This window comes from Hippichthys cyanospilos, chromosome 12, assembly GCF_059441005.1.
Source record: "Hippichthys cyanospilos isolate Australia breed blue-spotted pipefish chromosome 12, RoL_Hcya_1.0, whole genome shotgun sequence".
Classification (NCBI taxonomy): domain Eukaryota; kingdom Metazoa; phylum Chordata; class Actinopteri; order Syngnathiformes; family Syngnathidae; genus Hippichthys; species Hippichthys cyanospilos.
The window spans coordinates 1,989,139-2,013,878 of record NC_142380.1 but is presented as its reverse complement, the minus strand read 5'-3'; the positions used below and the strand labels follow the sequence as shown (position 1 = coordinate 2,013,878).

Here is a 24,740-nt window from a genome sequence, read left to right as displayed (position 1 = left end):
AATAGTAGTGTAATGCATTACATTTCAAATGCAGTAATATTGTAACTAATTACTTTGAAGTGACGGTAATAGGTCATAAATAATTGTGTAAGAAATCATACATTAGGTTATCATTATGTGTTTTATCTCCTAGCATGTACTGCAATGCATCTATGCAGTCCTTGTCCATCTCACACCATTCCTTACACAAAAAAGTCGGAGAAGTGTCTAAAGCAGCAACCGAAGGCGGGTCGGCCGTCGAATGTTGATTGATGAGCGTCGTTTTTGTCTTCTTTGTGTTGAAGACAATTTCTCGTCCCAAGCCACCTGGGATAAACTTGAGCACGCTCGGAGCCCTTAATGAGGAGACCAGGAACTGATGGTGCTCAGTGCGTGTCATATCTTCATAGTATCGAGCGGCGTCATATTTCAATTGCAGGAAAACGTGCCTGTGCCTGTCCTTTGCGTCCGATGACGCCTTTGTACGAGGCCGATTAGCGTAGATTCGTCCTTTATGCTTAGGAGCGTCTCTAGTGTCCCGTCACTTGGCACTTGAGCAGAGCTTTGCAGTGTTCCGATTGAACGAAGCGCGGGAAGGATCCGTTCTCCATCAGATTGTAGATTTTCATCTGCGCCGCCGTGAAACAGGACGCAGCAGGCTGTTGGAGATTTTGTCTGATGGAGTCTTTCGTGTCAAAATCTAAGTTGACCTGATGAAGGCATTTCATGTATGTTTACGCAGATACTTTGGACATACACTGCAAAGGTCATTCCCAAAACGTCATGTCAAAGAGTTGTTTACCTGCGAAGGGGATTCGTTGCAAATAAATTCTTCGTAAATGTCCGACGCCCTCTGTTTACGCTCGTCCGGTCCGTCCAAGGTTTTGAAGTCTTGACAGGCCAGCCAAAAGTCCAAGTTTTCCTCACAGAATTCGGACTTCAGAAAGTCCCGAAAGGCTGTCTGTCCAACTTTTGTTTTCCCCCCAAAATCAAAAGAGTGAAAGGTTTTGGTCAAAAAAACTATCACGATATAATGTTACAATAGGAATTGCCGACCAAAACAAACTCTCATTGAAAAAATATTTTTCAAAATTCTTTGCATTTACTGGTTATCAGTGACACATAAAAAACATGCCAATAATAAAAAAAAAAAAAACTGTTGTTTTTTATAAACACATATATATATATAATATATATATATATATAATATATATATATATATATATAAATATATATATATATATATAAATATATATATAGAAAAATATTGCCCCTCCCCCCCAAAATTTCAAGTGCTATTTATGCACAATGTATGCACACTAAACATAAGCGAAGCTTTAATTAGTTGAAGTTCACTTCCAATAAAATGTAAAATATCATTTAAATGTAAGAATAGTGAGGCGATAAAAAAGGATGCTAAATTTATCCCCACATTTTTAGCAGTAAAATGTTCATATTCCTTTTCAAGGCAATTATACAATAAGACAAAATACAGGTTTCAACTTTTAAAGTCCAGTATTCTTTTTGTTATTACAAGGAATTCGATTCAGAAAATACCTTTTTGGGAAAGAAGCACCTCAAGAGACGTTTCCACTGGCCTTCTTTCACTTTTCATTTCACTGTACAGAAAAAAGCCCCCAAATATATGATATAATATTGTATATTTACATGGACTATGAATAAAAGCCAAGTACCTGTTGATCGTAGCCCACGGTGAAGGGTTCTGGATGAAAACATGTATTTTGGGCTTCCAGGCTTTGTGTCTGCAGAAAATGAATCATGAGGCCCATTTCCTTATTCGAAAGAAATTGTGCAACAAAGTACTCACATTCTCTTTAGGGTCAGAAGGTCAAGGGATGTTTTTCTAAGTCCATCCATTGTCAAACAGAGAACCGGTCCGCCTCTTTATTCTGTTTTGCAGATGGCAACCGTTTGCATAACCATATATGAAAAAAAAACGATTGATATCCTCACAGCTTCATGGCTTGACCCTGTCTGACTGGCAAACCAGAGGAGGCGGAGCTTGCATCCAATACGACTGTGATGTCAAGACATCACGCTTCTTTCTCAGCCACAGGCAATTTGCTATTTTTTTTTTCAATATTTGTTGACATGCGCACAGATTTTCAAGTGTGTCCGAAAAAAATCATGCGTCCTTATCGATTATCCGTAGATCTACTATCACCCCTCACCATTACATTGATCCTAACTCTAACCTACTTAACGCATTAAAAAGGCGTCTGCGTCATTTGGCTGCAAATACAAACGCTAATCTTAGTCAGACGTCAAGTGATCATGAGTTTCAAGAGGTCAGCGCTTTATTGACAATTCAAAGAGGGTTTTCTTTGTGCTATTCATGATCAGCAGGGGTATTTGAACCGGGTATTTTTAGCCATTTTCCGCAGTCAAAAGTACACATTTGATCTAAATTTCATTTCAGAATGTTTTTATTGTGCATGTAAAATGATTACCTTTAAAAATGGATTTTGCCACTGAACAAAAAATGCTCAGAGATCAGGAAGCGATCAATCATAGCTCACCTGTTTCCTAGGTTTGGTCACGTGGCGTTCCCAAGGTGAGCTGTGATTGGTTGTTACCTGAGCACAAATTATGCCATTTTCACAAAACAGTAACTTTTTACTGCTAAAAATGTATCCCGTTATTGCAGTGTGTGTGTGTGTGTGTGTGTGTGTGGGGGGGGGGGGGGGGGGGTGTAATTGCAATAAAATTTAGAATATTCATCTTTTTGTTGTATCAGGAACTTTGATGCTCTTGTGTTATTTTTTTATTTTTTTTCTGTTTTAGACTAAGCTGTAACCCGTATAAACGCTGTAAAAAATAACAGTTGCTGGAAGTGGATTTATATTGCTTTTTCCTGTTGTTAAAGTAAAAAAAAATACAGATTTTGGATGCTTATACAATTTTTATAGATATAGTAAGTGCGTCAAGTTGGGGGGGGGGGGGGGGGGTAGGGCTAGGGTTACCAACCATTTGAAGAAAAACAAAAATATAAACAAACTAAGGGTGGAACTTCTGCACTGTTAAGGAAGGAAAAATATATTTAAGAAAGATATTTGTTGAGATTGCTGTCCTCAAAATTGTTCTCAAAGTATATTTGTCGATTTTCATTTCATTCGCCCTAGTTTCCTCTCCGTAAAACAGATATCTTGCGCGTTAATCATCAGTGTGTCTGAACCAGGGTGTGTGCGATCACAAGGATGACAAGTGATACCAAATGCGGATGTGGGCCTTTGCAGTTCCTCCTCGTATCTGTCACAGGATAAGCGTTTGTTGTGGCACATTTTTCATGATACAAATGCACGTTGTTTCTTTACTTCGGTTTATGGGGAGCAACTCAGATTAGCCGCAATTAAAAGATTAAAAATGGACTTAGACGAAGTGCCCGGCGGCGAAGATTTGGAAAGATTTTTAACACCGTGAAGGTCCGATGACATGGTTGAAAAACGCTCAATGAGTCGCGCATATTTTCGACATCAAAGTTGTTCACGTGCAGGTTGTTTATGCTCTCACGTGGATTTGTGGATTTAGACCGGGCGTGGAAAAACTACGGCCCGTGGGCCAAACGCGGCCATGTAAACTTTTTAACCGCCGAACTTGAAAAAAAAAAAAAAAGAGTCTTTACAATAAATAGTTAAATACACAGAATGAATAACACGGGTCATTTTCTATTGAAATACCCCATTTTTTTCTATTATGATTATCAAATTACTCCATTCATCCGATCCTGGTCCGGCCCATTTGTCAAATTTTTGAACCCTTTGAGGCCCTCGAGTCAAAAAATTTGCTGATTTAGATAATGGCCTCCTTGTATTTACCGGGTTTTTGGAGGCGTTGCAAATGTGGAAAACATCTTTCATCGTTTGAGGTATTTAGTTTATTGAAAAATACCACACAATAAGAATTACTGAAGAAAAATGCAAGACATCAAAGTAAACCTTGAATGCGTTTAAAAAGAAAATCAAACTTTTCCAATCTAATGAGAGAGTAAATATTAGCCCTTGTTATGTATTTTGGCCAATCTTTTGCTCTTTACATTAAAGGCATTTTATGTCATAGGGAAAACATTGAAATAAGACAGTAGGGAGCTGAAATTTCACCCACATGGTGACAACAGGCCAAAATGGCATGGCCACTTAGTTATCACACTATCAGGAGTGTAACAACTTTAAAGAATACTGCGAGAATGATATAGAAGACCTCAAAATTCTACACAATGGATTGAAAGAATAAAAAAAAAAAAAGACCCAAAATTTTCTAGCGACAGTGTTGCTTTGCTACATTGCGGTTTGCTTTGCTTCACTCTTTCGTGAAAGTTCCTTTATGACCATCACTGTTTCTATGCAACTTATCCTCATTTACAGTCAGGTCAATCAAAAAAATAGCAATTTTTATATATATATATATATATATATATATATATATATATATATATATATATATATATATATATATATATATATATATATATATATACTAGACAGAAAAAATGTATTTATTTTTTCAACAAAAAAAAAAGACAAAAAAAGGGAACAAAAGCAAAAAATAAATAAAAAACAACGTCAATCTCTACTTCACCGATTTTGGTTACTGCAGGTATTTTTAGGATTGTAACCATATACAAGGAGAACACTGTATATTATAATGCACAAAGCTCTGCCTTCTGGGTTGAATCCATATTCTCAGAGATACACAGTAGCTTTTTTTCTTCATGAAAAAAAAATCTGCGATGCACCGAGGGCGCGATAGGTGAGGCGCGAAGTAGCGAGGCCTCACAGTATCGTTCAGCACATCAGCAACTTCGGCCGACGTCACATTCGGTTTCGGTCTAAAAAGAGTCCCCGGCCGACACTCCATTGGCGAGGACGCTAACCTCCACTCAGGCGGCCAATCATGTTGCTTCCATATCCCATACGTATATTCACATCATCACTGATTCAGAAGGAGTCCAGAAAAGCCCTGTAGATGTCAGACCTGAGAAAACGGGGGTAAGAATCCCTCTCCATCAGCGCAAAGACAATCCTCTGGGCCTCATCAAAGCACCCCGCGCCGCCCGTTTTCATATTTCGCCTGATCAACTCTCTGGTCTTGTGATCGATGTTGATCTAAGGACAGACAAGAGGGATTTACAACGCGCACTCCCATCTTCCACATCCATTAAATATCAGCCAAGGTGCGCGCACCTCTCGAGGAGCTTCGGCCTGGATGTAATGTTTGAAGATTTTCTCCGCCTTGCATGTCATCCTGGAGGAGGACCTGATTTTTTTGTACTCCTCGCAGACCAACCAAAATTCAATGTTTTCGTCGCTGAACTCCGACTTCAGGAAGGCCTGGAATATTTTGGTTCCATCTAAAAAATGAAGAAGGAAGGTCAGTAGGTAAAAATTCAACGGGAACACTGTGGGACAAAAGCATGAACTTACATTTGGATGCCATAAGTTTCTCAAGGGAGTGTGACCACTGGGACAGTTCTTCAAAACAAAGTCTTCAAATTGTAAAAATACCAAAAAAACGTTACTAAAATCTCATTTGGACTCCTCTGCTCATTTTTACTCACTTTTTATTGGCCTTTTTTCCTCTTGGGTTCGATCCTTGAAAGGATCTACACTGCAGCCGTGACTTTAGGCTTCCTTCCCTGTCCACATCAACACCGTCATATTTTTTTTAAGTATATATATATATATATATATATATATATATATATATATATATATATATATATATATATATATATATATACACATTCATTTATTGTCATATATATACACACAATGAAATTCTTATTCCATTCACTTCCTGAACAGCAGACTACGTTTCATAATCGAGTAAATAATAAGTACGTAATAAGTAATATAGTAATGTTCCATAATCGAGTAAATAAGTACGTAATAAGTAATATAGTAATGTTCCATAATCGAGTAAAGAATAAGTACGTAATAAGTAATATAGTAATAAGTAATAGGTAAAAAACAATAATAAGTAAATAGCAATGAAAAACAAACAGAGACAATGGCGCTAATAATGGAATGTAGAATATCATGTAGTGGGAAATTTGAATGCAAAATATTGCAGGAAACAATAAACAATAACTCACCTCACTGTCGCCTGTTTCTTTTTGTCCGCGTCCATGCTGTGCAATTGGTCGACGGGATTTGACATGTGGCATGGCAGTGATGAACAACTTGAGTTTGGCGCACGCATGTACGAGCTTGTGTCGAGCGGCTCCGGAAAAAAAGAAAAGTCTCACACCGTTTCGTCAATCTGCTGGAACTTTTATATGAGCGGCGGGAGAGAGGTATGAGCGTCATAGCTTCGTTCTGGGCTAACCACAGGAGAAAAGAGGAAGTTGAAAATTACGCAAATGCAGCTGCGACTCCACGTATTGAAACTTACCAACGCGCTTTATTGTTTGATGTCATGTCTGAAGATGCAAATGCGGCAGTGGAAAGAAGATAGGCAAATGTTTGTCACGACGAAGAACATATGAAATGAAGGTCGAACTTACAAGATCTGGTTTCCTCCAGATTTGAAAAGACGGCGGTAACCATTTTGTTCTGTGATTGACGCGCCGCAACAACAAAAGGAAGGCAAACAAAAAAAAAAAAAAAAAACATATGGAGGTGGATAGCTGAATAGCTTGAGCTGTGTGATTAGTAGAGCATAAACAAACAACAATAGAAAAACTACAGCAAGCAAAAAATGCAAACACATTAAATGAAAAACCAAAAAAAATCACAAAAACCTCATGGATGCAAACAAAAAAACAAATGAAAAAACAAAACAAATGCAACAAAACCCCCAAAAAACTCAAAAGGCAAAACGTGCTACAAATTGACAAAACAAAACCGAAACGGCACCACTGTGGGGGACAGGTGTCAGTCACACACCACTGAATCTCCATTTCCCAAATAATACGTCACTAGTAATTTCACCAAAGTTTTACAGTAAAAATAGTCATTTGTTCTCCATTGAGGACCGAAAGTGCCAAAACTCATTAAATAAATGTACCATTAACCCCTGGGGGAAATTTTGACCCAACTTAGGCTTTTAGCTGTTTTTTCATGTGTGATATCAAAGGAAAAACATTTAAAAAAAACACTAGGAGGCTAAAATATTGCACAGATAGTCAAAATATGTCAACTTTCAAAATGCCATCTTGGCATCCCTTCTAAATGCTTGCAAAGAGGAGGTTGAGAGGTGCACCAGGCAGATGTCAAATTTAGCCCATGTCGGGCTCATTTACTGCCATTGAAAATGGAAAATATTGACAATTTTGGACGAATTGAAAACTGGATATTTAATCATGCATTTCCCTGGATTTTTGCATTAATCCTTTCAATGGAAACTCGCAAATAAAAAGTGAAATGGCGGCAGGTGGTTACACTGGTGAGTGACAAAGCAGAGCAAGCAGATGGAGAGCAATTCACAAGGCTGGAATAGAAAAGCATCATCTTGAACATCGTGTGTTCAGGACTGTTTGGCCTCGGTGGCGGTCAGGGGTCTTGTACATTTTATTTTCAGCCAAGTAGCTTTTACAAACACATAACGATCAACAATGACCAACATTTGCATTTTCAACTCCCACAAACTTTGCTATTGTCTATTTAAACGTTCAAATATAGGAAAACATATTTGTATTCTGTGTGTGTGCATATTCGAAACAACTCAGGGCCAGCACAAGAAGAGGAAGAAAACCTCTGGGGATCACATTCAATCCCTTCGACCGCAAAATAAATAAATAAATACATATTTTTTTTCATTATTTAAACATTTCTTGAATTGTAGATAACCTCATTCTCTACCATTGGCGCATAAAGATGTTGAAGATCCAATTGAAGCGGTCAGCTAGTGAATGAGTTAATACTTATTCATTGGCATTATGAAGAATTATTATTGGAACAGTTTGGTATACAAAATGTGAATCATAACACGTTATGGTTTGATTCTTTTTTTATTCTTTTGTTAGCTGAGCCTTGAGCAAAGGTGACGCCATTTTGAGTGAAAAGATCGAGGCAAGATGGGCAGCCTTTAGCGCAGCTCCATCTAGTGGACGCATAAGGCAACCCCAGCCACTACTGTTGTTTCTATTCTATGCGCCTTATAATGCGGTGCGCCTTATATGTGAAAGGCGTTTTAAAATAGGCTATTCGTTGACGGTGCGCGTTATAGTGCGGAAAATATGGAAATCAGAATGCTGTGAATATTTTGACTAAGTCAAAATTGCTTCTTCAAAATCTGATTTGTGGAATGAGGAAAAAAATCATGGTGGTAAATGCGATAACAAATGTACCAAATGAGATTATTTTCCCGGAGTTTAAACGTTAAAATAATTTAAATGAAAAAAAAATAACATCTCCATCAATACGTAGTTATTCAATTTATGGTTTGTGGTCAATGGTTGTTAGCTTGTTGACAGAGGACAGACGTCAGTACGGGGTGAAATGCAAAAGTTTATCAGTTGCCGTGATACAAACTTATGTAAGACTTTTTATTCCGCTTCCTCCATTAAATGTCAGCGTCACTCACTTCCTCCTCATCAATAAATTTTCATTTCACTCATCCCATCCTCTTTTTGATCAGCGTGGATGTGTTTGCAAAAAAAAAAAAGTTAGGGTGGTGAACTCCTGAAAAGAGTCTCATTTTGACTGATCAGCCGCTAAATGTCAGAAAACAAATCCTGCAAGGTAGTAGATCAAAATGTGCATAACGCCATTTTCCAATCTTGGATGGGAAAAAAGCTGTAAAAATAAAATCATGCATAAAATTTCTTTGAGGTTATATTCCTTTATTGCATTTGCTCATTAAAGGTTTGTCACACATCTTAATCCTAAGGGTCTCAGCAGTACAATTTACAAGGCTGTTTTTTATTTGCTTGGGCACTGACAAATATGGGAAAAAAAAACAAAAAAAAACAACCCACCAGCACCGCAAAAGTGTCCATCATTTGTTATTGAAATCATCATCAAAAAAAAAATGCAACTGCCAGCAAAGGAAAACTTCCCTTCTGATAATCTAACCACAAGGCATACAAAAAGATGTAATAAATAAGCATACATAAACATTAGTATATATATAAATCTAGATTTTAATTTAAATGCACTATAGTATAATTTAAATTTATAGTAACATTTAAATTTATATCTATATTTTAAATTTATTATATATATTTAAATTTATAATAAAATTGTTGAATTAAAATGGAATAAAAGTAAATATTATATTTAAAATATAAATAAATAATAACACAATAAATAATAATAAATAAAATAAATACAAAAGATTGTCACACACACACACACACACACACGCACCTTAATCCTAAAGGTCTTAGCAGTACAGATTACAAGGTTGTTTCAATTTGCATGGGCACTGACTGTATTTAAAAATAAAAACTACCTGCACAGCAAATGCATCCATCATTTGTTATTGAAATCATCAACAAGGAAAAAAATGCAACTGCCTGCAAAATAAAATTTCCCTGTGATGATTTAACCACATTATAGATTGGGAATCCCTTCTTGTTGTGTAACATACCGACCTCAGGGAATTTTGATCAATCTTTTACAAAGGGCCGCACATAGATTGTATTTTATTAAAAAATCTCTAATCGTGTCCAAATGAGCAACTGGAAGAAGACTGTGCTTTTATAGTTGTGTAGCTGCTAGCTAGCAGCTAATTTAAGCTAGGCATATCTGTAACAGCGCCTGAGCCACCGGTAAAAACTAGCAAGCGGTGTCGTATACCATTAAATCGTTTGTTAGCATCCTAAATTGACATAATTTCAGTGTGAACCTCACTTCAACTCTGCTTGAACCTTCTAGTTTGGAATAAAATGTTTGTATCGAGTTCAATACGTCACAAATCTATCTGGAAACAAAATGTGGGAGCGTGTATTAAATTTAATTGAATTATATGTTGATAATACTTAAGAGGGTGTTTTTATGATAGTGGAATGGGCAGAGAATATAAATCTCGGCTCACAATCTCTTCAAATACTTTTCATAACCTTCGCTTAATAAATAAAAGCGACACGGGCAGAACATGAGAGCGTCTACTGAAATAAACAGGTCGAGAACATCAAGAGAAATCCTGAGATCACACTCAGTGCTACTACGGAAAACAAAAGCGTGAGCAATTCCGCACGTCCGCTGCTTTTAAGACAGTCACCTTACGTCACTTTTTTTCAGGAGTCCTTGATAGATGTCCGACTTGAGGAAGCGCGGGTAGCAATCTCTGGCCATCAGACAGTAGATAAGCTTCTGAGCCGAGTCGAAGGAAGTCGACGTCGGCTGGGAGATGTTCTTTGTAATTTTTTCCCTGGTACCGCAATCTATGTTGATCTGAAATCAAACCGTTTCGGACAAAGTCATTTCAACAACAGTTCGGACATCCATCTTCGCAGTTTCCCAGGGCGCGACATAACGAAAGTCACATGAGCCAACTAAGAAAACAGCTGTCGCGATTGGTTACAACCAAAAATGTCAGAGAAATAGATACACATGAGCCTAATAGATCCATTTCAACCTGTGGGGGTGGAAGGGGGCTCCTCCCACCTGTGGTACCTTCTGAAGGTTTCTAATTTTCCCCAAATTGGGGTTTTTGAGTTTTTTCCTTCCTCTTCTGGGAGCTTAGACAGGGGATGCTGTTGTGTACCTCACACTGAAAAGATGTCTCTGTAGGACTTGTTTTTTCAAAGGAAGTCCCGACATGACCTTTTTTCATCTGTGAAGCGATTCGGTGATTCAGGGCTATACAAATAACATTTGATTGAGCTGTCCATGTAGAAAGACGAGCAGTGGTTTAGTTTGAAGCCAAAGTGCCAAAAACAAGACCGAGTATTAACAGGCTGTTAGACTGCTTCAGACTCCACCTTGGGACTGAGCGTGGGAGTGTTACTGCAGGACATCCCGTAGGCGCTGCAGTAAAGTGATGGTCATTTGAAAGAAGAAAAAAAATAACTATAATAACTATATTGCGATTAATAAGCATTCGAATATTTTCGACCCGGAGTTCAAATGTATCGAACTGGAGGGCACATACCAACAATCAATAATTCGGACCTAGGAACAAATGAAGAGTCTTTTTCATCATCATGTACCTGTTTGGGTGCCTCGGTTTGAACAAACTCCGAGTAGATCCTGTTGGCAGAAGAGATCATCTCCGGGACATCCTTAATTTTTTTATACTCCTCACACGCGAGCCAAAACAGGATGTTCTCCTCGCTGTGCTCCGACTGCAAGAACTCTCGGAACGCCGACCGACCGCCTGGGAAGCAAATAGAACAGGAAGTCGAGACGAAGCGCATTCTAGAACAACCTAAATGAGGGCGAGAACATCTTAACCCCGGAGAACCCTTTTTCTTCTCGCAAAATATCATTAGAAACGGACGCCGCGGGTTCTCCAAGGTTAATCGAGCCGCGAAAACCAAGAGGGACACTCACTTTTACAAGCGAGGACATTGTCCACCGACTCACTCCAAGAGTAGACGTCCTCCAGCGGGTCTTGGAGAAAGCAACATAATCTACCCTTGAAAAGAGCAGTCCGATGGAATCATAGCACATATGCATATTCATGTATTATAAAAACAATTGGAGCAGTTATTTGGTGATTCTTCATTCGAATGGCTGGACTATAAACAAACAGATCAAGTCTCAAGCGGAGCCTTCTTTCCAAAATGAATATTCAGTTGCATAATAATACTTACAGACAGCAAAATCCGTCTCGGCGTTTTCCACATGGCTGCTGTAAATGCTTGTAAATGCAGGAATGATGAAACGCACGTAAACTCATTTTACCGCCATCTCCAAGACGCAAGGAAGGTAGCGAGGAGACCGATGTGATTGTTTGGAAATGAGGGAGACAGGTGACTGAACAAATACAAATTCCCTTTCCCAACATGAATGCAAGATATGAAAATGCGGATGCAAATCGGCCTTTTCTAAGGGGGGGTTAGCCCTCCTCGTCTGCTGCTCCTCGGAATGGTGAAAGCTTGACACTGATTTAGCACTAGCTCACCTTTTGACCCCTGTGTGCTCAATGGAGTTTCTCTAATATATATATATATATATATATATATATATATATATATATATATATATATATATATATATATATATATATACTGTATTTTTCGGTCTATAAGCCACAACTTTTTTCTCATGATTTGGGCCCTGTAGCTTCTAGTCTAGAGCGGCTAATGTGCCATTTTGCTAGCCACCAGGAGGCAGTGCGCCAGTAAAACAAATGTGTGTATCGAGCTGTCAATTTTTGGAACAACTATGAAACAGAGCTGAAAAAATGTGTATGAATGGCTGTTTTCAAAAAGTTTTCAAAATATATGAGCTCATTTATTGCCAGGGACATATTTTCACGTTTTTTTTAAAGAGTACTTAAGCAATGACTTAAGTACATTAAGGACATTAATTTCCAGATACTAAAGTATGAAATCGATACTTAAGTATCTGGGATTGAATGTCTAAGATCTTAAAAAAAAAAAAAAAAGTGAAAATATGTCCCCAGTATTGAATAGTTCAAAGGACAATGTGTTTATATTTTGACACTTATATGTTGATTTTAAAAACTATTTTCAATAAAAATGGAATAAAAAGGTATAAAACTACCATATCTTTCTGCGTAAATATCTGATTTTACAACTTTGCAGCTTATAGTCCGGATGTTGTTCAAATGGATTAAAATAACATTTTCATGAGTCATACACAACATTTTATTTAATTGAAGCATGCACAATGAGATGACATCGTGTATACTGAGGAAGTGAAGTGCTCCAATCTGTTTTAAGCGAGCTTGCGGTGGAGTACACGGAAATTTTGCATCATCTTATGAGCATTTGCATATTCATTTAATATTCTCTGATTTCGAAAACATCAAAGATGCTGTACGTTTAGCAAATTGACATGGTCATGATGATTCTCTCTCTTCTGCTCCCCTTGCATCAGTCAATCACAAAACACATCCTTTTTGAACCACGCTCACCTGCCTAACCGCAGACCGAGAATGGAAATCTGAACAGGTGATGGAAAATACCGTGCTGCCCTTATTTGCATGACTGTGCACGCGCCAGCTTGAGGAATTTGATTTTCAAAAAAGGCACAGCCCTGCAAACACGATGGCCATAGTAATGAATATCATGTTTAGTTTGGAGATAAACGTAATAAAAGAATTCATAGCTTTGAGGAAGAAGGGCAACGCAACCATTAATTAAACGCTTGATTAAATACACCTATTTTTTGCTCTCATACATATGCAAAGAATTGCTATTATAACTTTATTATCAGGCTGCGTTTGTTTGCAATCCTCAAATCGAACACAGGAGGGCAGTGTTGTCCTCTTCAGCATTTCTACCATAATAATACCGTTTTCTCTTCAGCTATTCCACCTTGTATTATACCTCCATTAGGTGTCAAAGTTGAATAGGATTTTGAACCCCTTCGCAGAAAGTCATTTTGCATGAATTTTTCCTGCATCTAACTTGAGAGGGGTTTAGTGAAGAGCGACTTAAGTCCTACACAAACACACGTGGAGTGGCAAGGAGCCAACCTTGGAGCTGTATGGCATATAATAGCCCAATGAGTCCATTAAGCGCCACTTAAGCAAAAACTGCACCATTAGTAATCAAAGCAGGTGCAGCATATTATGCTCGTAGCTAATACTAATACACACAAACCTTAACACATCTCTACAGGCCCGATGTAATTGAGCTTTTCTCATAGAGGTGTTGTTTGGCCTGGAGCTTGCACTTGCTGCAAAATTCTGACATATGTTCATTGACAGGATTCGGTCCCTGAGCTGAGGCCATTATAACTGAAAGTTTTGTTTCAGGCAGAATGCATTCATTCCTATTTTTTTGTGTGTTTTGAAGGCATCAACTTTGTCTGAGAGGGGTAGTATTGTAAATTTAAAAACCTGGAAAAGGTACAAACTATGAGCCTGATTATACGGACGGCGGAGACTAAATTCACGGTCTTTGGATACCGAATCTATCTTGGTGTATTTGTCTGGGTCAATGTCCCCCGGCCGTGAGTCAGCAAAACCTCCCAAAAATTTGGATCACGTAGCAGGCGACAGCTTCGAGACGGTGAACAATTGGTACCTTAAATGTGAATTTGCCGAAGGGCCGGCATACGAAAGTGAATTGAAGCGATATTTCATCTGAAATCCAACGTTAACATGAAGGGCATCAAGAATTTGGATAAATGTTCTGCCCCACACAGGGCGATAAGATGAACGCGTCGAAAAGTAAAGTGCATCGCTAACAACAAAAATAAACATCTCAACCTGTCCAGTTTGTGAGCATTAATGGTGTGAATCAAGGCACATGCCGTTGTGCAAATGGGACAGACGACAGGAGGAAATGAGAGATAATTAGAACAAAGACAACCGCCGAAAAGAAATAAGCTCTTATGGTATGCTTTTGCAGGTGGTGGTCATGGCTCATTACCCTTTCCCCATCTTTTCTGCTGGATTCCTGACGAGTTTAGCCCCCACGTAGTAGTAGTAACAGAAGGCAGTATATGCGGCACAGAGGTACTTAAGTCAAGCTCAAGGAGACATACAGTCTCGAACGGAACTCCAAGCATGACCGTGATTTTTTTTTCCCCATTATTACTAGCGCATTCAATATATTTTTTCGGCATTCAAAAGCTAGTTAGCTAGTATGGAATTCAATGGCTAAAAGTATGCTGGTTGATTAGCTAGCTAACATTTTAGCTAACTGGCTATATATATATATATATATATACATATATATATATATATATATATATATATATACGTATATATATATATATATATACATATATATATATATATATACATATATATATATATATATATATATACATATATATATATATATATATATATATATATATATATATATACATATATATATATATATATATATATATATACATATATATATATATATATATATATACATATATATATATATACATATATATATATATATACATATATATATATATACATATACATATATATATATATATACATATATATATATATACATATACATATATATATATATATATATATATATATATATATATATATATATATATATATATATATATATATATATAGTGGTTTCTAACCTTGTTGGTGATTGGAAAACTAATTAACGAACCCATACCCTAACCCCAACCAGAATCCAATACGGACCTATACTTTAAAAGCGGACCTAGACTTGTAGGGTCCACCAAAATGGTCCCCACAAGTACAAGAGGTCCCCCATAAAGACAGTAAAACCTGGAATTTGGTCCCCACCATATAGTAAAAAACGAGGGTGCGCACTTGTTCACACACAAACACAAGTGTGTTTTATCGATCATAGTGGGGACATCCCATCAACATCATGTTTTTTTTTTTTTTTTTTGCCCTTAACCTTACCCACCACAAGAGATTACCTAACCCTAATCGTTATCTTAACCTCGACCATAATCCAAACCAAACCTTTGATCTAAAACCAAGTCTTGACCCTCGAAATAAGGTCTGGACTTGTGGGGTCCACTAAAATGGTCCCCACAAGTACAAGAGGTTCCCACAAAGTCAGTAAAACCCATATTTCGGTGCCCACCATATTGTAAGACGTGTATACACACATATGCACTAATATATATATATATATATATATATATATATATATATATATATATATATATATATATATATATGTTTTGGGGCACACACCTGCTTATAGTGTACAAGCAAGCTGTTAGGAAATATAGCAGCTGTTAATTTGGATCCTGCAAAATCGGGCGCACGTGTGTCGTTGAGTGAAAAAGTCTTGATTATTCTTGCTCTTGCTTTTCAGTTCTGAGAAAAATGTTGCCATGACAACATCATCGCTAATCTCTGAAAATGAATATTGATTAGCAGCTCATAGTGGCGCTTGCCAAGATTAAGTACGTTTGCGCGATTACGCACCTACACGTGTTTTTGTTAATCAATCCGTCGTACGACAGAGCAGTGACACGACGGTTCCGCGTTCCCGAGGTGAGTTATAACTCCTCATTCTCTTAATTTATGAGTATTCGCGATTGATGGCCTTGTTTATGTGATAATGTTCTGTTTTCCTTCAAAGTCTGCACAATTTGTGGGTGATTTCCAAGGATTGCAGTGCAGAGCGAGTCACCAATCTAGAAAAACGAGAAGAAGAAAGAAGAAATCTGCCAGCAAAGTCTCAGCAGGCCACTAATCTTAAGCGGTGATGAATTTGGCACACCGGCAGAGCCCCCACCTCCGTTACCGTATCATTTATTATTTCTCCCCTTGTTCTCAGACTTTCAGGGAAAAATAACAACATGAGAACTGCAGTATAGGCACGCCGGTAACATCTCAATTGATACATAATTAATAGGAATTGTGAGGTATCCGATAACAGGTCTTTTCTAGCGATTTGACTTGCGATGGGCCCCGTAGGATCCTCGATATCTCGGCTTCTCCGGTTAATGAGCTGCAGCAGCCGCGTGTGCGCGGATGTTCCGAACACAGGCATATGTTGTACATATATTTTCCCTGTATGCATATTCACAAGGCCGGAGGGAGAATCCCATTGGTGTACCGACGGTTTGAAACGAGTACGTATTTGTCACCGAGGAAAAAAAAAAAAAAGAAAGCTTGCGTACGCCTATACGCTGACATCAATTATTCGGCGCTCGTGTTGGCGGTTGATAAGGTCTATTAATTTTTCAGCGATGTGAAAAAGCCGGCTCCGAAGCGTCACAACGTTGCCGGCTGTAATACGCGGTTTCATACGTCTCGTTTAAATTTGGTCATTCAAACAATTAAGATCGCAGTCATGCCTCATTAAAAGCGGATTTAATTGACTGTCTGGGGGAAAACATCGCAATGAATGCGCGGATACGGAATGGGTCCGAAGAGGAACGGCAGATCTTTATTGAATCAAAAAGCAAATTAGTATCGAATAGCCGGTGACTGATAACGTGCAGATACAAGCGTGCGTCTACTACATTATATCTAGAGTGCTAATTTCAGAGCTCGTGTCACCGTATATGCATGCTTCTCACTTCAAGTTAGCGTGAAGATGTCCGGACACCGGGAGGGATGAAATAACGAATCATTTTTTTGTTAAGATATGGTCAAACGAGCTTGTAACTCATATCGAATGTATTAAAGTTGCATGAGGCGCCGTTGCCCGTGGAAGACAAATCACCGGCGATGCGGCGTCTTTCAATTCGGTAGATGGAGAACAGCAGGCCGGACACATTCCATCACTTGCGCGAATCTCCGACGCCGAGCTTCCATCCACGCTATTGTCAAGTGGCTTTTAAAAAATAAAGGAACGGACAACAAACGGCCTTGTTGTGAAGCGGATTTTATGGCGTGATCTTCAGCTACGTAAATGGTTAGGTATTGTCAATGCACTTTACGAATGGCAAAAAGGACGAAATAGCACTGCAAAAATAGAAGTGTATATACAGTAGGCGGTTCTCAAATGGGGGTACGGGTACCCCTGGGATTTGACATCGTCAATAAAACAAAAACACGCAAAAGTACTTAAATAATTACCAAATTCATTAAATGTTGCGGGAAAAAAATATTTTGTCACCCGTACTAGAATGCTTCACGCACCACATTATAAGGCGCATAGAATAGAAGCTACAGTAGTGGCTGGGCTTGCAACATGCATCCACTAGATGGCGTTACGCTAAAGGGAATTTCAACAAAACAATTAGATAAGTCAGTCAAACTTTTCAATCAGGAATGAAGAATTTTGTGGAGGGTAATCCTAACCCTAACCCTAACCCTATCTGAAGAACAGTAAAAATAAAAAACAATGCTAAGACCAATCAGGAGTGTAAAAGAATATAACTATGATTCACTTAAATATCAAACATTTTTTAAACAAAATTGGAACCGAAAACATTTTGTTGATTTGAGATCACACTTTTTTTCCCCAAAACTCACAGTCCATATAAATTGCTTCAAAATTGGCACATATAGCATTTCAAATAGGACATTTTGACTGTAAAAAAATACATCCATAATTGAAATGTAGAAGTAAAAAATCGTCCCCCACAAATGATAATATATAAGGCGGATTATAAGGCGCACTGTCAGCTTTTGAGAAAACTAAAGGCTTTTAGGTGAGCCTCAAAATGCAGAAAACACGGTAGTCGTGTAAATATTGTATCATATAATGTCGTCTTTTCTATTGATGTTATTGTGCATCTTTTATAATTCACCGAATGAATAAACGTCAGCTGTACATGCATATCCGTGTTTCAGGTCAACCGAAGGGAGCGACAGCCTCGCCCCGCCGTTTCGGCGCCAAAGAACTCCGAGAAACGGTTGACTCGCGTTCTGCGCATCACTCGGCTTCCGGGAACAAACGCGAATGCTCAGACTTTGATTTATGAGGTGAAATATTATGGAGCGACGGTTTTAGTGAGGATTAGGAGCTGGCATTATTTGCTGAACAGATGAGGACAGGAGCCGCGTTAATACACAAATACGTCGTCATGGTACCTCATTAAAACGGTATATTCCGCAAAACAGCCTCCATTTGCGCGGCTCAACGGCTTGTCGCCGGGCCGCGCCGTTGCTTGAATAATCCACCGCGATTGTAAAAAAAAAAATGATTCATTCCGCAGACACATTGGATGATCCGAAACACAAATTACGCAATTAAAATTCGGCGGCTCGCCACCGATTATCACCGATGTAATAATCGTTTTTACGAGCGAGCGGCTACGTCTGAAACGTTATCGTTACCAAGGCGAAGGCTCGGCCGTGCCGCCGCCTCGCTCGTTGAACACACAGGAGCGTGACCTCCTGCGAAACATTGGGACTCCCGGCCCTCTCCTCCTGGTGAGGCGTAAATAAAGGTCGGAGTGCAGGAATCTGGGATAGGAGTCTTTTTTCATCAGGCTGTAGATTTTCGTCTGAGCCGCTTCAAAACAGCTCCTCGTGGGGTGCGCTAAATTCGTCTGGATGGCCATCTTGGTGCCGTAGTCGATATTGACCTGAGAAACAAACAAACGGGAAAATTAATTCCTTCGGATAATACGTACGGGTTTTGGATTCTGACAAAAAAACTGAAGATGAGAAATATGGAGTTCCCGGTCGCGGCGTCGGGGTAAATAAATTTTTTTCCGTCGCAAAACTTTACTGCGATGCTAAATTCAGATGTCACAGAACAAATTATCGCTCATCAATTATTGTTTTTGGTTGTAGATTTGAGACCCAAAATGATGTAAATACACAGAATTTCATTTCTTTAACATTTCTTTAGTTTTTCATGGTTATCAAAATACAACATTTCCAAACATCTGCTTCTACTATGAAAAACATTATTCAACATTTTTGAACGACGTTTAAGTGAGCCCATATATTTATTATTTAATTGCTATACACAAATTTCTACAAACCAACAAACATGCGGTCAGCAAAAGCAATTAGCATTAGCAAAAAGCGCTAATCATTTCAGGTCAACAAACACTAACTACCATTGGGTTCACACACACAGAATGTTATTTGTACATTATACATATTCGGGTGGTGCTTCAAGGACGATATTTGTCAACCTAGTTTTAAAGTTGACTTACACAACTTGGTCAACTTTTTTCACGGCCCTAAAAGTCCTAAAATCCACATTAAAAAGCTGACTAAGAAAATTTTGAGACAAGCAAAACTGCAGTCTAAATGTAGTTATTTAATATAATTGTGTCAATATTTCTTCCCAATGACGATGACTCAAGTCAGTGGTCCCCAAACTATGGTCCGCGGGCCGGATCCGGCCCCCTTCTACACTTTGCCAGGCCATACTAGATATTATGGACGCATGATGACTTTTCTTTTCTTAAATGCCGCTTTAATACTGTCACTTATTTTTAATTTTTTTCCCAGTCGAGATCCCGAAACGAGCTATTAATATTTGATTATGTTCTCGAAAACAAAAACTTTCACATTTCTGCAATGGCCGCACTTTTTGTTACAAACCGACCCGACCGCGCGTCTTATGAAAAAAAAGACTCATTATTTTTAGAAAGCGTCTTACGTTTTCTCTTAGCGGCTTCGTGACGACATGAAATGAATTACTCACTGCGTTGTCGAGCAATGAGTAATGCGGGCGCGATTACTTCTGAGAAATCACTTAGGAACACGCGTTATGTATCCAGAATTTGGGCTGGCAATCATCCTCTCCAGAAAGTGTGTGGGTGCCGCCTTCTTGACTTTTGTAACGAAGAGTCACAGCCACAAAGCGGCCGCCCGCTCGCAACGGTCAGACGCGGTCAAATCATCATCGGCGCCGCCGAAGGGAAATCTCATACACCGTTTCCATCTCTCGACCGGCCGCTTCGCGCTTGTTGTGCTTTTTTGAGATGCATGAGCAAACTCGGCTTCTGCGGCTCCCCGCCGAGCGTTCAAAAAGGTCGACGGGTTCTTGACCCCATAACGATTCGGAATTCATCTACCGTACTTGTATCGCCGCGCCATGAATATTCCCAACCTTCCAAGAGCGCTCAGCGACAGGCCCAAGGAAAATAAATTCATTTCTATCAGCAAATTAACATGAAATACCTCTTTGGGCGCATCCGACTCAATAAAAACCGTATAAATATTTTTGGCCTTGGACAGCAGTTTTTTGTCAGAGTCATAGGTCTTGAATTCTTCACACGCCAGCCAGAACTCGATGTTTTCCTCACTGAACTCCGTGCGGAGGAACTCAGAGAAAGTTTCCACCCCGTCTGATAAAGAGAAACAAAAAAACGCGGCCGGTTACGAGAAAAATATGAAAGCAAGAAGATATCCATAAAATATAAAAGATAATAATACAATGAAACTGTTTGCATGGGCTAGGTAATTGAGTAGAAAGATGTGTGAGTGGGGAATAAAATTCGCACAAGTTCTTCATTTAAAATGCAGTAATATGTGCTTAATATATAGAAATAATCACATAACCCTGCGAAATCTAATGTTATTTTCATTGTACCACATTCAGTATTGTAACTGCCCCCTCGTGAGTACAAGCAGTTTTTTTAATGCGACACGAAGGGGAAATTTTGTTATGAGTAAGGTGCAAACATTGAAGGGAAACCAGCAGTAAAAAGTTAATATTTTGTCGACGATTTATTTGAAATGTTTGTTATTTTTCAAGTGTAATTAACATTTTCACTGCCGGCCCAATGAAGGCAAAAGTAGAACGGTGTCGCTCTTGATGTTACTGAGGAAAAATATAGCAGCGTGGACTCAGAAACTGCCTTCCCCACTATCAAAAACTGATTGTTTACATTGTTGCCAGATTTCTCCCCCAACCCTTTAGGGCAGCATTGGCTGTTGTACCTAGGGCCAAACCAAATGAATAAAGGAGGAGCAGAAAGGATTTGAAACCAGATTACTGTTCCTGTCTGCTCTCCTCGTGAGAAAAAGAACCTAGTTGTCTTCCTTCCTGTTTGTTGTTTATTAAACGTTCGAGGTTGCCTGAACTCGATACGTGTAGTGATCTAGAAAAAGTAATATAGTACGTTTCTTCTTTTGGAGTAACTGTGATGTCGTTTTCAGTTGATAGCAAGTGGCAAAATGCATTTAGGATATTACTTGTGCATAAAAATTAAGCTATCAAATTCATTGTAGACAAAATAACTTTATAGTGCAGGAAATTGCTGAATAATTCAAATATGTGTTACAAATTATGGAAATTCCTTAGATTTTTTTAATGACATTGTAAAAGAATCATTGAGGGAAAAAAAAACATTCGGGAGCAAAATGTTCAGCAGACGATTAAAACATTTAAAAGTTAAAAATGCAACGATTCTATTTATTTGCAGCTGACGTGAGATTTTGTGAACAATCATTGTCCAAATTTTGGACCCTACAAAATTATTATAATTACGATTTTTGAGATGCATTTGAAAAGGATTTATGACATTGATTTTCCTGCGATTTTTGCAACATTCCGTTTAGCGGCGATCAAACTATGTCAGGGAACAGAAAATTCTTTTTCGATTTGTGTTTCACCTCAAGACAGTAGGTGGCAGTAGAGACCAGTTAATGGCTATGTCTTAGAGACGACATAGCCATTAACTGGTCATTTTTTATTTTTTTTGTGGGTGTTAATAAATGAGTGGTTGAAGGAAAATAAATCATGAATAACTTTAATAATTACACCTTCAAAAGCATTTACAAAATTAGTAAAAAAAAATACAATATGTATAGTTCGCAAAGTGTGTGCACGAGTCTTAAAGCCTGCAACGCATCTCACAATTTCTATCATTATTGTTAAGTAGAATTTGGATTCCAAGCTATCTCTTTTTCTCCTGTCGGAAACTCTGACCTGCATTCTTCATCAGTTCTTCAAATGAGCTGCTCCACTGTAGCGCCGTCTCCGGCGAGATGCTGAGAAAAGATGAGCCAACTGTCTTTTAGTGACTCAGCAGCAAAGTTTGAGCATCTTGCGTGCAGGTGACACCCGAGGTCAAATATGATTAATGGCGGCCTAAATATCGGCGGCACGTGAAATCGATGCCTCACTTGCTGGACGGCGTCTTCTTCTGGTGACTGACATTTTCATGCGAGCCGGACCTGGTGAGACTCGGTCTGCTCTTCCTCTCCTTGTCTTGCGCTCTGCACACAAAAGCATCAAGGGTTTGTTGACCGAAATCCGAAGGCCTCCTCTCTCGCACGCTGATTTGGTTTATAAATGACATTTCTGAGCGGGACAATAAACAAGTCACACATGCGCGGCTCTTCACTTGCAAATAGGGATTCACGCCGCAGCCCACACTGCACCCCCTGACTACGGCTATAATGGCAGCTGTCAAGACTTTCCAACACACTGGAGCTCCTGAACAGGTCGGTTATTATTGAAATGAGATGATCGCTTTCAGACCTTTTGACAATAGCGGCAGTTAGGAATTCAATTGCGCTTTTTGAAAGCCTTGTGCAGACACTTTGCAGACTATACGCGGTACATTTTTTTTCCCTACTTCTGTAAATGCTTTTAAAGGAGTAGCGATTAAAGTTATGTTGGTGTTCAATGTTCTTTTTCAAGTTCTTGATTTCAAACATGTGGGAAAATAAACATGAACACACACAAGAAAGAAAAAAAAAAACACACGGCCTGGCTCCATGTCCTGGAAGAAGTAAAACGTACTTAATCCCGCCCCCTTTTAATAACACCAAAATACCCTAGCCATAAGACCAATTACCCTAGCTTGTCCCAACCAATACTCGAATATAATCCACCTCCTGATAGCTGAACGCTCAGGAGAAAGATTTAACATACACGCCTACCACAATTATAACACAATGTACCACATCCATAACAATAGTTATTTATGACTTTTTTTTCCTTCAACCACTAAAATTGGTCTGCGGCATCATACATATGTAGTGTAGGTTAAATCTATTAACACCCACAAGAGATAACTGGTCTCTACCGCCACCTACGGTCTTGAGGTGAAACACAAGTCAACAGAGAACTTTCTGTTTGCCGACATAGTTTGAGCGCCGCTCAGTGGAATGTTGCGAAAATCACAGGAAAATCGATATAATATATCCTATTAAAATGCTTCTCAAAAATTGTAATTACAGTGGTTTTATACGGTCCAAAATTTGGACAATGATTACTTCTGTACACAAAATCTCAAAAACATAGAAACGTCAGAATCGTTGCATTTTGACATTCTACACGTTTCGATCATCTGCTGGAAGTTTTTTCCTCCTTTGATTCTTTTATGATATCTCAAAAAACAATGAAAGTCATTTTCCTAATTTGTAACATAAAGCCACAAGGGTTAAAATAGTTTAAGAGCCAAACACCAACCTGCTGCTATCAGCCTTCATTGCTGGTTCCTGCCCGCCTTGTGGACCAAGCCCTTTGAAATATGCTTCCTCCTTCTGGGCCGTGAAGTTCAATTGAGGAAATAAGAAAACAAGTGTTTCCATGCTGTTCTGTCTGCAACTGGCGTGTGATGCAGCGGGCCGCAAATAGCTCAGTGCAAAACGTTGAACCCGTCACCAAAGCGCTTTTGCATTTCATTTCCCATACCTTTGCTGAGACTTCCTGTAATGTTGTCACCCCTTACTGCCGAAAGCTCTGGTCGCGGTGGAGAAACCCCCCCTTTGTGTTCAACATCCTGTCTGGGAAATTCTTTTTTAAAGTCATATATTTATCGCCGGGCAGTTTTCTTTCAGGCGTTTCATGATGTTGTAACCCGAAAATGCCTAAAATCGGACGCCGTTTTAGAGATAGAAATTGCGTCGTTTACTTATATTGTCATACGAAGCTTGAAATTCAGTCGAAATTCATCATTTTATATTTGTAAAATCAGAACCTGATCGACGATGCCATCAGATTAAAAATAGTCGTAATGTATTACAACGATCCCCCGCTTTAACAAGGTTCACCTTTTACTGCCATGTTGTTTTTAAGGGCAAATGTTTTCCCTACTTCAACAAAGGTTTAAACTATAAGTGTATAAACAAAGAAATGTGACAAAATGTTAATTAGGGCGGTGCAGATTGATCCAATCCAAGTATCAGAAGAGCAGTGGTCCTCAAAGTGGGGTCCGCGGTGACATAATTTGGGTGTTTTGGAACTGATTTAGCTCATATTGTTACAGATACACATTTGTACCTTATTTAGCTTCGTCTTTGTTTTTTGGCGCCGCCTCTGGCCGATGTTGATAATGCGCTTTCTGTTTATATTGACAGAAGCCATTGTAAAATCTAGAAAG

General features: G+C 38.7%; 3 protein-coding genes across 3 annotated transcripts; all 3 read right to left on the bottom strand.

The window, feature by feature from the left end:
* Positions 1 to 38: 38 nt before the first annotated feature.
* LOC148414366 (uncharacterized) lies at positions 39 to 6,235 on the bottom strand. The gene is made up of 8 exons (XM_088429433.1): positions 6,092 to 6,235; positions 5,555 to 5,632; positions 5,421 to 5,482; positions 5,181 to 5,347; positions 4,972 to 5,102; positions 1,537 to 1,598; positions 782 to 948; positions 39 to 689 (listed from the first exon to the last, which is right to left on the bottom strand). The coding sequence occupies exons 1-8, from the start codon at positions 6,196 to 6,198 to the stop codon at positions 510 to 512; spliced, it is 954 nt and encodes a 317-aa protein (XP_088285559.1). The 5' UTR covers positions 6,199 to 6,235; the 3' UTR covers positions 39 to 509.
* A 3,502-nt stretch (positions 6,236 to 9,737) lies between these two features.
* rgs1 (regulator of G protein signaling 1) lies at positions 9,738 to 11,897 on the bottom strand. Its single transcript, XM_088430246.1, has 4 exons — positions 11,702 to 11,897; positions 11,439 to 11,523; positions 11,096 to 11,262; positions 9,738 to 10,337 (listed from the first exon to the last, which is right to left on the bottom strand). The coding sequence occupies exons 1-4, from the start codon at positions 11,732 to 11,734 to the stop codon at positions 10,161 to 10,163; spliced, it is 462 nt and encodes a 153-aa protein (XP_088286372.1). The 5' UTR covers positions 11,735 to 11,897; the 3' UTR covers positions 9,738 to 10,160.
* Positions 11,898 to 17,358: 5,461 nt separating this feature from the next.
* Positions 17,359 to 24,018, bottom strand: rgs18 (regulator of G protein signaling 18). Its single transcript, XM_088430245.1, has 5 exons — positions 23,828 to 24,018; positions 22,534 to 22,626; positions 22,337 to 22,398; positions 20,584 to 20,750; positions 17,359 to 19,025 (listed from the first exon to the last, which is right to left on the bottom strand). The coding sequence occupies exons 1-5, from the start codon at positions 23,947 to 23,949 to the stop codon at positions 18,771 to 18,773; spliced, it is 699 nt and encodes a 232-aa protein (XP_088286371.1). The 5' UTR covers positions 23,950 to 24,018; the 3' UTR covers positions 17,359 to 18,770.
* Positions 24,019 to 24,740: the final 722 nt, after the last annotated feature.